At 44.6% G+C, this 14,428-nt stretch overlaps 1 protein-coding gene across 1 annotated transcript in view; it reads right to left on the bottom strand.

The window, feature by feature from the left end:
- Positions 1 to 12,848, bottom strand: part of adamts10 (ADAM metallopeptidase with thrombospondin type 1 motif, 10) — a 35,326-nt gene extending 22,478 nt beyond the window's left edge. The window contains exons 1-7 of the mRNA XM_053430791.1: positions 12,680 to 12,848; positions 8,088 to 8,227; positions 7,791 to 8,000; positions 4,835 to 5,006; positions 4,338 to 4,540; positions 2,793 to 2,876; positions 13 to 77 (exon numbers count right to left, since the gene is read on the bottom strand). Of these exons, the coding sequence (XP_053286766.1) occupies positions 13 to 77; positions 2,793 to 2,876; positions 4,338 to 4,540; positions 4,835 to 5,006; positions 7,791 to 8,000; positions 8,088 to 8,227; positions 12,680 to 12,782 (977 nt within the window). The 5' untranslated portion in view covers positions 12,783 to 12,848. The remainder of the gene's footprint in view (positions 1 to 12; positions 78 to 2,792; positions 2,877 to 4,337; positions 4,541 to 4,834; positions 5,007 to 7,790; positions 8,001 to 8,087; positions 8,228 to 12,679) is intronic.
- Between the last annotated feature and the right edge of the window lie 1,580 nt (positions 12,849 to 14,428).

The raw sequence follows: 14,428 nt of genomic DNA, 5'->3' as shown, positions 1-14,428 counted from the left end.
GGTGTTGGATGTTTTTTCTGCCACTTGCAGAAGCTGTCCAAAGACTTCCCAGCATGGTGGTTGATCTCCAGTGTCGGCTGGTGGAGAAGACAAGAGAGGAAACATGGACTCAGGGCCAATCAGGGAAATTCCATTGCTTATTTAAACCTCAAAACACAACAGAGTGGAGATTACAACCGGGCTACAGCAATTTCATGTTTTCGCAAAGATACTTTAATAATGTGAGGTTATTCCAGTGTCAACAAAGAGGAGATTTCGACTATCGGACGATAGGCCCAACAATGCTATCTTAACCCCAGCCCCAGTCTTCCTGTATTGCACTTTCAGGCTTGTTTCTCCAAACCAGTATGGGTTAGTCCTTCTGTTCTGTGAAAACCACGCATCTCAGAAATCTTGAGTTTTCATAAACATGTTTCCTTTAATATAAGAATTAAATGAAATGGCAGTTTTCAGTCCCAAATATTTGGAGATAAATGGTTTTCAGTGGACTTTATGAGACCGTATGTCATACATGGAGAGACCACATTTCTAACATTTGGATTCCCTGACTTAGAAAGCTTGAAAAAAAAAAGAACTTCCCTCCACTGTCTCAAAGAGGCTGAAGTGGAGGGAGGATTAGAGGGGAATTGCTTTCTAGTACTATGAGCGTGCCGAGAGAGGAAAGAGAGGAGGGAATGCACCGCTGGCCACAGCTGGCGAGAACTCGTAACCCAGGAATGCATGCGGTGACATAACTAGTAATTGCCTCATCCCACAGTCGCTCGTTTCTGGGCCCACTGCTGGCCGGCGTTTCTCTCCTAGGGGGCAGCTCGCCGTTTTCAGACCTGGAAAGCTAAAAGCACCGCTCGACTCAGACTCCTCGCGATCCCGTCCCGACCTCAACCTCAACGCTCCATGGAGTAAGAATAACAACATTAATAGAGCCCACCGCTAATGGTCCTAACATTGACTTATTTACTCCCTCAGATGACGAACACGTCCGAGTGGTGAACTATGGAGCCAAATCTGAGGCATGGCATGAGCTGCATGAATCATAAATGTCCCCTAATAGGATACGTGTGGAAGAAACCTCAAAGCCACAGTCCAGTTTGATTCTTCTGTCAGATTGCAGAGAAGGTCAACGCGGCGATGGAGGCAGCAGCACTGTCTCGCCACATGCTGTTGATGGAAGGCTAATAAGGTCGTGGACTAGGCAGTAGGAAGGCTCCGTCATCTCCTGAGCTGGGCTGGTAAGGTCCTTTTGATAGGCTGGACTCTCAGTCTCTGTCCTCTGTAACCTTCTTTCACTCATTCATATCGTACGAAGACAGGAGACCACAGCCATGCTAGCCCCTCTATATTAAGACACAGCTGCACATTGGGCTAAACACTTACATCAGCATGGTACAAATAAAACCAGAAATCTGTCTCTCTCTCTCTGTCTGTCTTATAAGTTTCTAGACATCACTAATCCGATCAACTTCAAACTTGACAGATGTGTCTCTGAGGACACCAGGAAGCACAGTGTGGACTGTGAAGTGTCCCCCCTAAGGAGACGACCACACAGACGCAACTAGGAATGATTATAACCTGCCGAGGAGAAAAACAAATCATCCCCTGCTGAACGCGGGCGGTGCAGGATGTGGTGCACACGCAAATTAGTTGTGTGGTCAATAGTCAGTTTGAGGCTGTGGTTATTGTTGGACGAGGGGAAGTAACAGCTGCTCAACACCTAATACCAGCCATCAACCATCTTGACTCACTAGGAAAACACCCCCTCGCTCGCACAGAATAGAAGTGAACAGAAGTTTGCCACTGATATGCTCCAATGCAGTCAGTCAGAAATTGATCCTGAAGGTAACATGAACATGTTGACCAAATTTTATGCTCGTCCAATCAACGGATCTCAAGGCAACTGACTCAGAAACAGAAAAGGAGACAGGAGAGACTTCATGGAATCATCTACAGGAGAAACAAAGCCCCAGATTCTGTGTCAATCTATCTGTAGTAGCTGTCGACATATCGCACCGGATAAGTGAAAAGTTTAACCTGCTGGTGGAGTTTGAAATTTTATCAGGTGATCACCAAAATCATGAGGATTCATCCAATGAGAACCATGAATGTCTCTTTGATAATTCATGACAATCTGAATTTTTCCTATTTCTATGAGTCTATGGACATTCTTCGAAAAAAAATAAAAACGTCAACCTCATGGTGGCCCTTTTATTCCAGTCTATCCGAGGGTTGTTAGGAAATTTCTGTCTGGACAAAAGCGGTGGAACATCTGACAGTGTGGCAAGGACATATTAGTAAAATCACCAGACCTTGAGGAATCTGGTAAAAAAAAGGAGGTGATGGTGTTCTCTTGTGCTATAAATGGTGAAACAGATTTAGACGCTGATGTGTTTTACATCAGCGTCTGAATCTAAAGTCACGGCGGGTCAGAGAGGTTACTGTACACCACAGGAACCAGTCAGACAGTCAAAGAGCAGTTCTGTCTGACAGGTACAAAACTGCCCTCATTTCTCGACTTTAACGCCTTCCCTCACCCATCACCTTCCTCCACGCCTCCCTACATCCTCTTGTCCCTTTCATTACCACAGCCGCCATTCACAAGACGCGTTTACTCACTCAGTCCACCGGGGAGTGGTGGAGGAAAAGACACTTAAGCCAATAATTTGACACAAACAAAGAGTGCATAGATGCTGCTCAGAGGAAGAGGAGAGGAGAGGAGAGGAGAAGAGGAGAGGAGAGGAGAGGAGGAAGAGGAGGAGGAGGAGAGAAGAGGAGGAGGAGGGGAGAGGAGTATTTACCTGATCTTCCATGAGCAGGATGAGCCGTGTCACCACTATGTTGACTGCATTCCCCAGGCTAGAATCCTGGAACAGTTTGGCAACCTGACCTCCAGGGAAACAAGAAAAGACCAGTCTTAAAAACAGCTGAGACAACAGGAGAGCACATTACACCAGAGTGGAGACAACACGACAGTTTGACACAAGAGCAACAGTTTCCTTACAAAACTATATTTACTGTGGATCTTTTCGTATGGGTCTTGAGTGGATTGACAGTTTCAAATATAACCCTGGACCAAGTTAGTCTGCACACATATTGAATGAGTTATTTCCTGACCCATACCTTCCACCAAGTTTGGTGGTATTGCGTTTGGTCATTTTTGCATAATCCTGCTAAATAACCGACAAACAGACAGACAGACAAATGTAGACGAAAACATAACTTCCTTGACGGAGGTCATAAAGATTCATACAGAGAACTTAAAGAAAACATAATCCCAGTCTTGAACATGGAATGAATAACATCCAGTGCATGCGAATGGAAAAGCAGCCTGATTCAGCTGTGATTTTCCTGTTGAGGAAGCAAACATCCCTGTCTCGTGTGCCTGCTGAGATTGATTTTTAAATGATAGCCAAACACTGTATGAAACAGACCAGTGTGAGAGTCTGCAAGCAAGCTGTAAAGTCAGGGCACCACCACAGCAGCAGCAAGTGCCAGAGGTTATTAAAGAGTTTAAGCACCGACAGTAATAAAAGGTAAAACCACTGCTCCCACTGAGGCAGCTCTCTGACACTTGTCATTACTGGTGTCTGGTGTAGTTTGGCTCCACTTTGCTGCAAACCGCTAAAGAGACGGTGTCGGTTCCTGTGATTCTGCAACAGTCTGCATGCAACCTGCTTTGTGACAATGGCAGCTGAACAACCCTTCATTAAATACATTCCTAACGTGTGTGTGTGAGTGTGTGTGTCTGTCTGTGAGTGTGCGTGTGTAGGTTTAAAGTGATTAACTGTGTGTGAAGTGATCTTCATTGATAGAAATAGTGCAGATGATGACATACAACTTGAGCCTCTCTGACTGAAACATGTGGCCTCACATACACATTTGTTTTTCCTTCCTGTCTCTAACCACTATTCATGAAAATAAATGAGCCTGGTTGTGATTTATTTATATTTAATTTGCGGTTTTTTGACATTTAAATGTACAAAGTTTATGTCGCACTAATCCTTGTGAGTAGAGACGCACTGAAACGTATTTAAATCCCAGGAGACTTTTCTGTTCTTCCCAACAGAGCCTTTAATCTCACATTTAAAGTGTTTTTTTAGTTCAACTCCAAGATGTTAATTTGTTTTTCACGACGTCAAGTCACCAAACCATGACTGGGTGACGGAGGAAAAAACAAATCATAATTTTTACCACATCTTCTCGGCCTGGCTTTGTTTTCGTGTGAAACTTGGCCCTAGGTTTTTGGATAATTCCACCATGTGTGAGAAACGTCCCCCACTGACTCCGCTGACTTTTCAACTCATTTGTGCGTGTGTGAGTCTTTGTTGTGTTGTGAAACTTACAATATTCATGACAGCCAGGATGTACTGCTCGATGTCCCTGCGGCCGTGGTAACCCACCATCATCTTATCGGCCACGACCAGCGTCTCCACGTAGCGCTCCCGGCTGACCGAGCGCTTCAGAGGCAGCTGGCCGCGACCGACGTGGTGAGGGGGCGTCTTCAGCGTCCGCTGCCACCATGACGCCCCCTTCATCGGCTTCTCATCTGAGAGAGAGCACAGACACACAAACCACACATTTTGAACACATGTCGAAGGAAAGAATGCACAACAGCAGAGCCGCCCTTCAGCAGAATCATTCACTGAGTATTTAGTATTTGTCATCATCACTTGCCAAGAGATTAATGACCTTATGAAGAACTTTAACCAAGCGACCAATGACCCATGAAGACGATTTCCCAGAATGCAGTGCGGAGGTAACATACGACATTACAAGGTTGGATGTTTTCGGACCAAACATTACTGCTGCTACTATAAACCAGAACATCCCCCCCTCTCACCGATGACTCCGCAGGATAGGCCCTTGTACTGATGGCGAAGCGATGACCGCTTGTAAACCACATGGGGGCGCCCCTCTGCCCTCTCCCCCCTCTCCGTCCTGCTGGTCTGGTTATCTGATGAGACAAGGGGTTCAATCAGGTACTCCTCTCCCCCCGCAACAATCACCCCCTGCTGCAGAGAGACAGATTTGTAGAATAGAAAAAAGAATAGAATAGAATAACAGGAACAATTTCTATGATAACAACGTCACAAATATTAAAGACAGTTCAGATCTTAACTAATTATCTCAGTGAAGTTAACGGCAATATGTGCAATATACAACATGTTCATACAATCACATAAATCCATCAATGAAAAGGGCTAAACCTGTTTTCAATCACTCTGATTATTGACAAATATGGTTAAGTAAGCAGAGTGAAGGTCAGGTAAAGATAAATCAAATCTCTTCTGAGGGATCCAGGGTCTGATGAGTCAGAAAACCTGCAGAAGAGATTTCATTAAATATCTCTCAAGCTTTAGATGCATCAAATCTTGAAACCAGTAACAGTTACATGTGAGCTGTTAGATTCTTGACTCTGACAAAAGCTTATTTTTTCTCTACAGGGACTTGATCCAATTGAAAAGGATTCTGTTCGTCGGTTTTAAGAACCAAATTTTAAATCTGATCTCAATATGATTTCAATCTCAAAAGAGAAGATTTGATTCTTTCTCTGTTTTTAGTTTTCTTGGGGAGGTTTTAGACTTTTGATCATCAAAACAAGACTTTGCCGTCAACTCAGCAAAAAAAAATTTTGTTTCATAAACTAAACAATTCTGAAAAAGAATATGCAAGTTAATCCATAAAAATTAATTGCAGCCCTAATATTTGCATAGACATATTCTCTAACAAAGTATTTGGCACAGACACAGACTCAAATGTACAAAAATATACACGTTGTTTGTTTATAATTACGTAATGACTATTCACCAAGTACAGATCCGTGTATTTAAAGAAACAAGCCTAGCATGATCATCTATTGCTCTTTTCCCAATGCATCAACAAACTGACTGCGCCTCTTATTGAGCCCTCTGATGAACACACACCGATACACACACACAGACACACACACAAAGACAAACACACTTGACATGAAAGAGTGATCGGGAGTGAGAAACATGAGAGGGGGAGGCAGAGAGCGATACGCTAACACTCACGCTTTGACTCCGCTCAGCTGTGCTGGCCTCGGTCAAAGCGAGTGTCTCCCCTCGACTCACTGCGGCAGCTTTCAAAGTGCCTCTAATCCCATAATAAAGTTAGTGATGCCCCTCTGGACACACAGCACGCTCGCTGGTGAATGTGCTCATGCTGGTTTTGACCAACAGTAATTACGTGTGCTACTTATTAACGCTCTGCGAACACATCTAATCCTTCAGCTGTATATACAACTGTTATTGCGGGGACTGCTGTTTGGAGGGAGAGGACACACGGATGCACGGTCTCGTGAGCGAGGGAAAAACAATGCTTCAACAAAACGATGCATTGAGATTCAGAATATCCATTAAAGTGAATCAGACGGAACCAACTGATGGACGAAGAAACATGCTGTGCGCGGAGATGACTTTATAGGAAGTAGAACTGGAAGTAGAACTGGAAGTAAATAAAACGTCGTTGATCCTTTGAGCTGGACGAAGCAAGTCCGTTTTGAAAATCTGCTGAGACGGTTCAAATCAGATGCTTAGTTCATATTCTTGCTGCCTCTTGGGACCTTCCTCTTTGACCACAGCTTCGGTTAATAATATCCTACATTTCCCAGACTGCCTTTGAACATGCTAAAACTTGATGCCACAGGCAGATGTTTAAGTCTGCTTCAAAGGGAGTGATTGTTGTGTCGTCTCACAGTGTCAGGCTGTTTTCAGACACCCACTCGAGTCTGGACATTTTCCTGACATTTTTCCAGAGAGGCCGTATGTGAGAATGCAAATGAGCCAGTTTCTCTGAAATGTCCCAAATGTCCAAGTGAACCCAAGTGGGAATACTGCAGGAAAATGTCAGGAAAATGTCCCAACGTGAGACAGTTAGAGTGTCGATAACGTTTCTATGAAGCGACAGATGAAGAAAGAAGAAGAAGACAAATATCTCAGGATGATAAAGAGGCGCTATACACGTAGAAGAGGCAGTCGACTTTGAAAGTTGACATATGAGAGCTTTTGATCTAAATCTATACAGTATGTCCTGGCTCCAGCAGGCTCCACCCCCAATTTTCATCTTGTCATGAACATGTTTGACTCTGACAATCTCCTGCTGCTTTCTTTACATGAGAAAGGCAAACTCCAGAAAATGTCCAATGTTGGGACATTTTCACTCAGTGAGTTCACTCAGTTTTTAACTTCTCGCTTAAGCTCTATTTCCATCGTTTTTCATTGTTTTCCCAACTCCTTCTGTTACTTAAAGTGTTTAGGCTAAGGTTCCTTTGTCAAAGAATATAAACCGGCCACCCAATTTGTATTATTGTTTCTCATGACAGAAGCTTTGTGCATTGGTTGTGCCAGAAAATAGTTAGTTTAAACAATGCGTTGTGTCTGACCACATTGCAAGGCAGAAGTGTTTATAGCTATTTCAAAAGGGCCAAACTCAAGGGTGGAGTGAAAAGCTGCTGACGGAGAGATGTGAGGCACGGAAATTATCTAAAATAGTCTCCACACACCTGACCAATCACAGAGAGCCTCTTTTAGTAATAATCTTTGCTTTAAGCTTCGCTCGAGAAGCACCTGAAGTTTTCCTTCTGGATCATTTCACTTTGAGAACCACGGTGGTTGATTTGGCCGGAGATGAAGACTGGCTTTAAGACTCATGCTTTGTTAAAGTGTTACGCTTTGATGTCGGAGTCAAGCGCATCTGATCCCTTCTTTGCTGAGGCAGCACTCCTGCTGCTGACCTCACTCAGGGTGGATTAGACCGGGGGGGTTGAGTCTTACCAGGCCGTTGCAGTTGCTCAGGGCCACTTTGCTGGAGTGCGGCTGGTCTTGCAGGTGTCCTATGTAGTGGCAGTGGGGAGAGTACGGGTGACTCCAGGCTAATCTGCCCCTCTTCCAGTACTCGACCCTGAACTGCCGCGACAGCAGGCCTCCCTGCAGCGTCAGGTTGAGCATGAAGTTGTTACGTGATGTGGACAGCTGGTAGAAGAGCTGAGAGACAGAACGAGTGAGTTAATAACTGAGTGAGACAAACGGACAGAGAAGAAAAATTAAATCAAAGAATTCAAGCAAAATTACAGAGTCAGGAGGCTTCTCTTCAGTGCTGCGTCTTCTTCTTCGTTGGTGTTGAGGCGTTTCTGCTTCCAGCGTCTCGCCATTAGGTCCTACACGTACTGGGATGGCGATTTCATACTGGCCCAGACTGGACAGGAAGGCAGCTAGAGAGAGAGAAAGAGAGAGAGAAAGTGAGAAAGGAATGAAGAAGGCATAAAACCACAATCACAGTTTAACTTAATAAAACGTAATTCCGCTTAATTCAATTGTCTCTAATTAAACACAGATGAGGATTTTGGCGTCTCCTTCTTTGAATAAAGCTCCTTTTATTGAGAGAGTAACCCAGTTGGCGAAAAGGGACTCTCTGACTTTTTGGCCGAACGCTGACGAGGCTCCACAGTCCTCCACGAGGCCAAAGGGACGTTGCCACAGTTACCCTGAAACTGTATACTTCCTGTCTGTGCCGGGGCCTGGGGGAGATTTATTGTCCAAACACACACAGCTAACTAATGGGGAAAGGTCACAGGCAAATGAGCTGGTTTTTTTTGTTTCTTTAATCAAACCTTTGGCCTCCGTTGGTGCAGAGGCAGCCCATTCCCACAGAGAGTAAATACCCAGAGATCAGAGTTCCCTGGTACAGACTTGGAGATCTCTGCACCGCGACATCAAAAACACACACAATTAGAAAAGCTGCCCTCACGTGACTCAGGAGGCAATTTAGCAAAAATACTCTCTGCATACAAATGGTTTCAGTCAAGAGACAGAAGAAAAATAAAAATGGACGGTGACTTGTTTATGTTTAAGTTGTTTTTTCTCACATGTTCATTTCACGTTAGATTTTCGAGCGGAACTCGTACGTTCCCGGATACGGTTCAAGAAGGTGGGAGAGTGGGTTTTTATCGAGGGCCCACAGGTTTTCTGAAAAACACTGTTCACCAAACTAAGATAATTCAATGATAACGTATTAACGGGGAAAGAAGTCACACCGAGGATCTGAGCTAGCAGTGGCTACTATATAGCATTGGCATGTTCAGTCAACACAAACCTGTGATGTGTTGGCTAAAGTAAGTACTAACTGGTTTATGCTAACATGTTTTCCTGTTCACGCACACCCAGAAGATATGGAGCAACATATATTTGGTTTATAAATTAGGCTAAAGTGCTTTAATATGATATAATACTTTTTATGCTTTTTATTTGTATGTATTATTAAGGCCCACCGATCGGTTGGTTGAAGAGCAGATATAATTTCAGTCGACAAAATTATACTTTTGGTTGACACCTGTCCTTCAATAGGTGAGATTATTTTTACTGTCCCACAAGGGGAAATTAGCTGTGCAGCAGCAATAGCTCGCAAAGAAACAACAGCATCCACAATAAAAACACATTTTTAAGCAAGTACAGGGAAATGGAAAATTCCTACCACTTACAAATATGGAAAACAGATGACAATTTTTAAGAATGTGCAAAAGAGAACAAAATCTTTTGAAAGTGTTTTTTAAATGGCCACCTGAAGGCAAACTGTCAGCTCTAGTCCTTGGAAGCGTCACCTTCCTAATACCAACAACGCGTCTGTCCTCCTCTAATAAACCACACAAAGGGAATCAGACGGGTGGTTTTCATTGCCTTTAAAGTACAGGAAGAACTCCTGGAGAGAAAATGAAGGGAGGGTTTTAATAAAGTAGATATGGAAGAAATTAATCAGACCTCACACAAAATAGACTAATAAAAAAAACTGTAAAAAACTAAATGGAACTAGTTTAAACTAGACGATAAAAAGCCACATCCTCTCTGCAGGATTCCCAACTCGATCCTCTCGCTCCCACAGGAGAAAGGAGACATCAAACTGATGACTCAAATGCTACAAGTGTAAAATCATTATCAAGCCAGTGTCCCTCTGATGGTTTACGTTGTTTCCCAGTGTAGCAGATACACACCAGATGTTAGAGCACCAGTGTTCAGAGCAGCAGCGGGATGTTGATGCTGACAGATTTAAAGCGTCATGTAAACTGCTGAGTTAATCACATTTGGATGTGTACAGTTTATTGGGAGACAAGACAGGTTTTATAGCCTTGCTTGTAATTTTCACAAATAAAATCTCATCTTTATTGAGTTTTTTAGTTTTACAACTTTTATTAAAGCAAAATGAGGAATGAGTTTGAAGCGTTGCTCCCACTGCTTTCTATCAAAATGCCTGTTTCTCTCGATTTATGTCTCGTAGAATTACTGTGTGCGGCCGGGGGTCTTTTAAGAAAACAAATGAAACACAACATATGACAACATGTGTTATTGTTTACATCGCTTCCTGCCAGCTATTAGTCATGTGTGGTCTGCTGTAGTTGTAACCAGCACAAACTCAAATACATATCAGATATTTTACCTCTAAATGGTGGTAACTTGAGGCCATACTGGGAACTTTGCAGTAGCCAACGGTGCAAAGTACAGTGTGCTCAGTGAGTTTGAGTTAGAGTATCGAAGAATAACGAACACACAGAGACTGAGAATGGAAACATGTTTGCTAAATTTAGGGGACACTCCCTGGCTAAAAGAAGAGTGAAGAGAAGCTGATACATCCGCCCATGAGCAGGGCATCACCCTGATTTCATTATCACCAGATGAGAATACTGGAAGGAAATACTCTGGATGGAAAAATGTCCCTCCCTCAGACCTCGGGCCAAACGCTGCCAGAAACAGTGGGTCTCACAAACTTCACTCTGACTGTGTCTATACATACAGCTTTCCATTTTCTAAATAGGTGTGAAAGTGAGTGTGAATGGTCTCTGTGCAGGATGTACCACGCCTCCCCTCCAACTTCAGCTGGGACTGGCTCTGGCCCCCCGTTACCCTCTGTAGATAAGCGCCACAGATACTGGAGTGGACTGTGTCTGTCTTTCAGGGCCACTAAGCTCTGCAGTCAATGAATCATACAGGAGCCTGGAAACCAGACCAAACAGTGAGCTCATGTTACTTGCTCGTTCTGGGTTCTGAGATTTAAAGGAAGCAGTGTGACAGACAATTGGAGATAGATAGCAGTGAGGGGTCAACGGTTAAGTATAGGAAATACACGATCACAGCTTTGTTCTGGGTGACGAGACTCTGACACTCGGGGCATTTATGTCTTTGCCTTCAGGAGATTTCAGTCGCTTCAGCCTCAGTGTGTAAGTGAGACTGACACAGACACTGTGAGGTGAGGGGGGGTGGCAGGCACGTGTCTGTGCCAAAGCAACGTAATTTGTGGAAGCAGAGTTCAAGTTCATCTGACCTGCAGAGCTCAGCCGGTCAGACGGCCGGGTCAGTTCCCCGAACGTGTTCTACACCTCGTTTCACACCAACTTTTTACCATCTGAACTCTGTGCATTGGAATCACATATAAAAACACTAACAAAGGAACACATGGTGATCATTAAGATTAATTGATAATCACATATTCTCATTAAACACAAATTTAAAAAAAGGGTATTAAGAGAGGGGTTTCATTCCCCTTACAGAAATGAGGAACAGATTTCACTCTGGGCACCTTGACCTTCAAATACATGTGAGTACTTTTCCTCGAACGACTGAAAGTAATGTAAAGCAGCCCAGACAATCACAGGCCGTAAACCAGAGGTGTTTCCCAATTACTTATACAGGCCTCAAAGAGCAAAGTGGTTTTACTCGTGGGTTTAATCCAAAAGGTCTCAGAAAACTCTTCTCCCAACTAGAATTGGTGATTGGTTTGAAAAAGTGAACCTGTGTTCTGCAGCCTGGCTTTAGAACGAGTTGGGAAACCTGACACGGCTCAGAGTTCAGTGGGAAAGAGTGAACACACACTTCTATGACAGTAGGATCACATAATAGAAGATATTTTTACAACTATGATGAAGTATGTTGACTTGTATTCGTTTTTAACCGGATTAGGCAAATTAAGGCATTAAATAGACAAGTCTCTCACTCTTGTTTACTATACCACAATATTTTCCTCAAGTCCATTCATTTTCTCTCCTCTCCCCACCGACGTCTACCCTGAGGCCTCCAACCAGTTGCACAAGCCCAGAAAGCCTCCAAACCTCCAGACCTCAAACCTCACATGTCCAAACCACCTCAGCTGGCTCTTTTTCGACACAGAGGAGCAACGCCTCCGGATGTCCGGGCTGAACCCAGTCACCTGGAGTAGGAAACCCATTTTGACCACTTGTATGTGTGCTCCTCATCTTCTTACCCAACACCCATAGCTCATTATGGAGGTTTAAGTCTTGTGAATGTTGGAAACGTACACTGACCCGTCAATCAAAAACTTGCTTTGATTGTTTCGTCCACTCTGTCCTATCCTAAAGAAATCAAAGACGGGTTAAACACCGATTTATTATCTTGCTTCAAACAGGAGTTCTTGGTCCTAGTCAGTCCTACAGAGCTGAACTCCTCAGCAGAGTTGATGTTCTGGTGTGGAAGCAGCAGTTATTACAGGGTTTGTCACGGTGACATGTGTTTTCACTGCAGCCTCACAGCAGGGAACAACTGACAGTGACCGAACTGTGTCCTTTTACCTTGCAGTGATAGAACAGTTGCACACACACACACACAGTAGAAAATCACAATCACACACAAATTAACTACAAATCACAATCGCCTCCTCTCACCTTGCGATTGAGCGAACTCATCCCTGTGACCTCCTGCGACCTCGGCGGCAACCATGACGACGATGACAGTGCAGACCAGACCAGTCCTCCGTAGCATTTCCATGGTCACTACAGTAGTAGCTATAGTAACTGAATTCAGTGCAGTGGTTTCCGGGCGTCCGTCCCAACATGTCTCCTGCCCTCTCGGATTGCCCCGTCGCCTAGCAGTGGGACAGCTCGGCGCTCTGTTGGGCCATGGCTGCAGGAGGAGCCGAGGGTTCACGAGGACATAGCAGCCTCTGCAGCGTGTGGATCAGTGAGTGGGGGACGGAGTCCGGAGAAAGGTCCTCATGGACGTGGACACAGCCTGGACGGACCTCCCAAGGGGCTCTGGTGGGTTCAGTCTCCTCTCTTTGCCCTGCGAAGGAGAAACTGTTCAGTGAGGAGCAGTTCATCGAGGAAAGGGGGTAAAAGGGAGGAGAGAGACAGAGTGAAACACAGGCAGAGAGAGAGAGAGAGAGAGAGAGAGAGAGAGAGAGCATGAGATCTCTCTGACCCATGCAGTTCCCAGTCTAACAAATACCCAGGTCACATTCGGGATCCAGTGAAGGGCCGCCCAGTCCGGCATTATTCCCTCAGCTAATCAATCTTGTCTCTGGCGAAGGGCAAACACCCTGTCTTTCACTCTGAAGACCAGAGACAACAGAAGGTCCCAACCTGGGGCCCCGGAGGCCCCGCTCTCTAAGCTGCCTGCCCACCGGAAAGAGTTCAAACACAAAAGAAGCCATTGATCTTGTAAAGAGCTGCTGCTTGATGCCCAAACAGGGCTTGAAGTGAGTATTATGTCAGAGGCTCTGGGGGTAAAATGAGCCAATTTGAGAGGAGCAGCAGGTTGCCATCACCGCTACGCTGGCTGACTACGCTGGCTGGCTGTATGGCTGAGTGACTCGCTGGCCGGCTGCCTGACCATACAGCTCTCTAATTGGCTGGTGTCCAGGGTCACACACGGCCGGTTTGAGTGTCTATATGAAGCTGGTTTACATCTGAGACCTCAATATCAACTTTAAACAACCAAACACCCATTATCTAACCAGCTTAGGGTCGCCAAGGGGGGGGTGGATCCATCCCAGCTGACATTGGTTGAGGGTACACCCTGGACAGGTCGCCAGAACCTATGGTCAAGTTAGAGTCTCCAATTAACCGCAGACTGCAGGTCTTTGGACCGTGGTAGGAAGCCAGAGGACCAGGAGGAAGACACAGGGAGAACATGCAAACTCAGAACACACAGAACCTTCTGGCTGTGACATTGGTGAACAGATTGAAATTCATTCTTTAAAGACGTGTTAAAATCCTGCTGCCAGAGGTGTTTATGAATAACAAGAGATGAGGATTATCTTTTAGAGGCAACAGTCAATTACACATCACAGGTTTAAATCCTGGAAAGAGGCACTTTGATCATTTTCCAGACTAATTGTTGGACTGGCCTTGATGTAATTAAACCTTAAGTTACATTTAACTGAGCTCTTTTCCTTCCTTTTAATTTTTTTATACTTAGAGACCAACATAGAACAAGTCTGCTTCATAATAACAACGGAAAATGACTTCCTCTGACCCACAGCGCCCATTATAACAACAGAGCAGCGCCAGAATCAGGAGTCACGGTTTCATGGGTGAACTTCTTGAGTTTCCTGGCTTTGGGTTGCAGTGTCAATGAGAAGAGAAAGAAAAAAGAGAGCCCTCACTATCCTCCAGTAAAGTCTGCCCACCCAG

This window comes from Pleuronectes platessa, chromosome 9 (assembly GCF_947347685.1).
Source record: "Pleuronectes platessa chromosome 9, fPlePla1.1, whole genome shotgun sequence".
Classification (NCBI taxonomy): domain Eukaryota; kingdom Metazoa; phylum Chordata; class Actinopteri; order Pleuronectiformes; family Pleuronectidae; genus Pleuronectes; species Pleuronectes platessa.
This window is presented reverse-complemented; position numbering and strand designations above follow the sequence as displayed.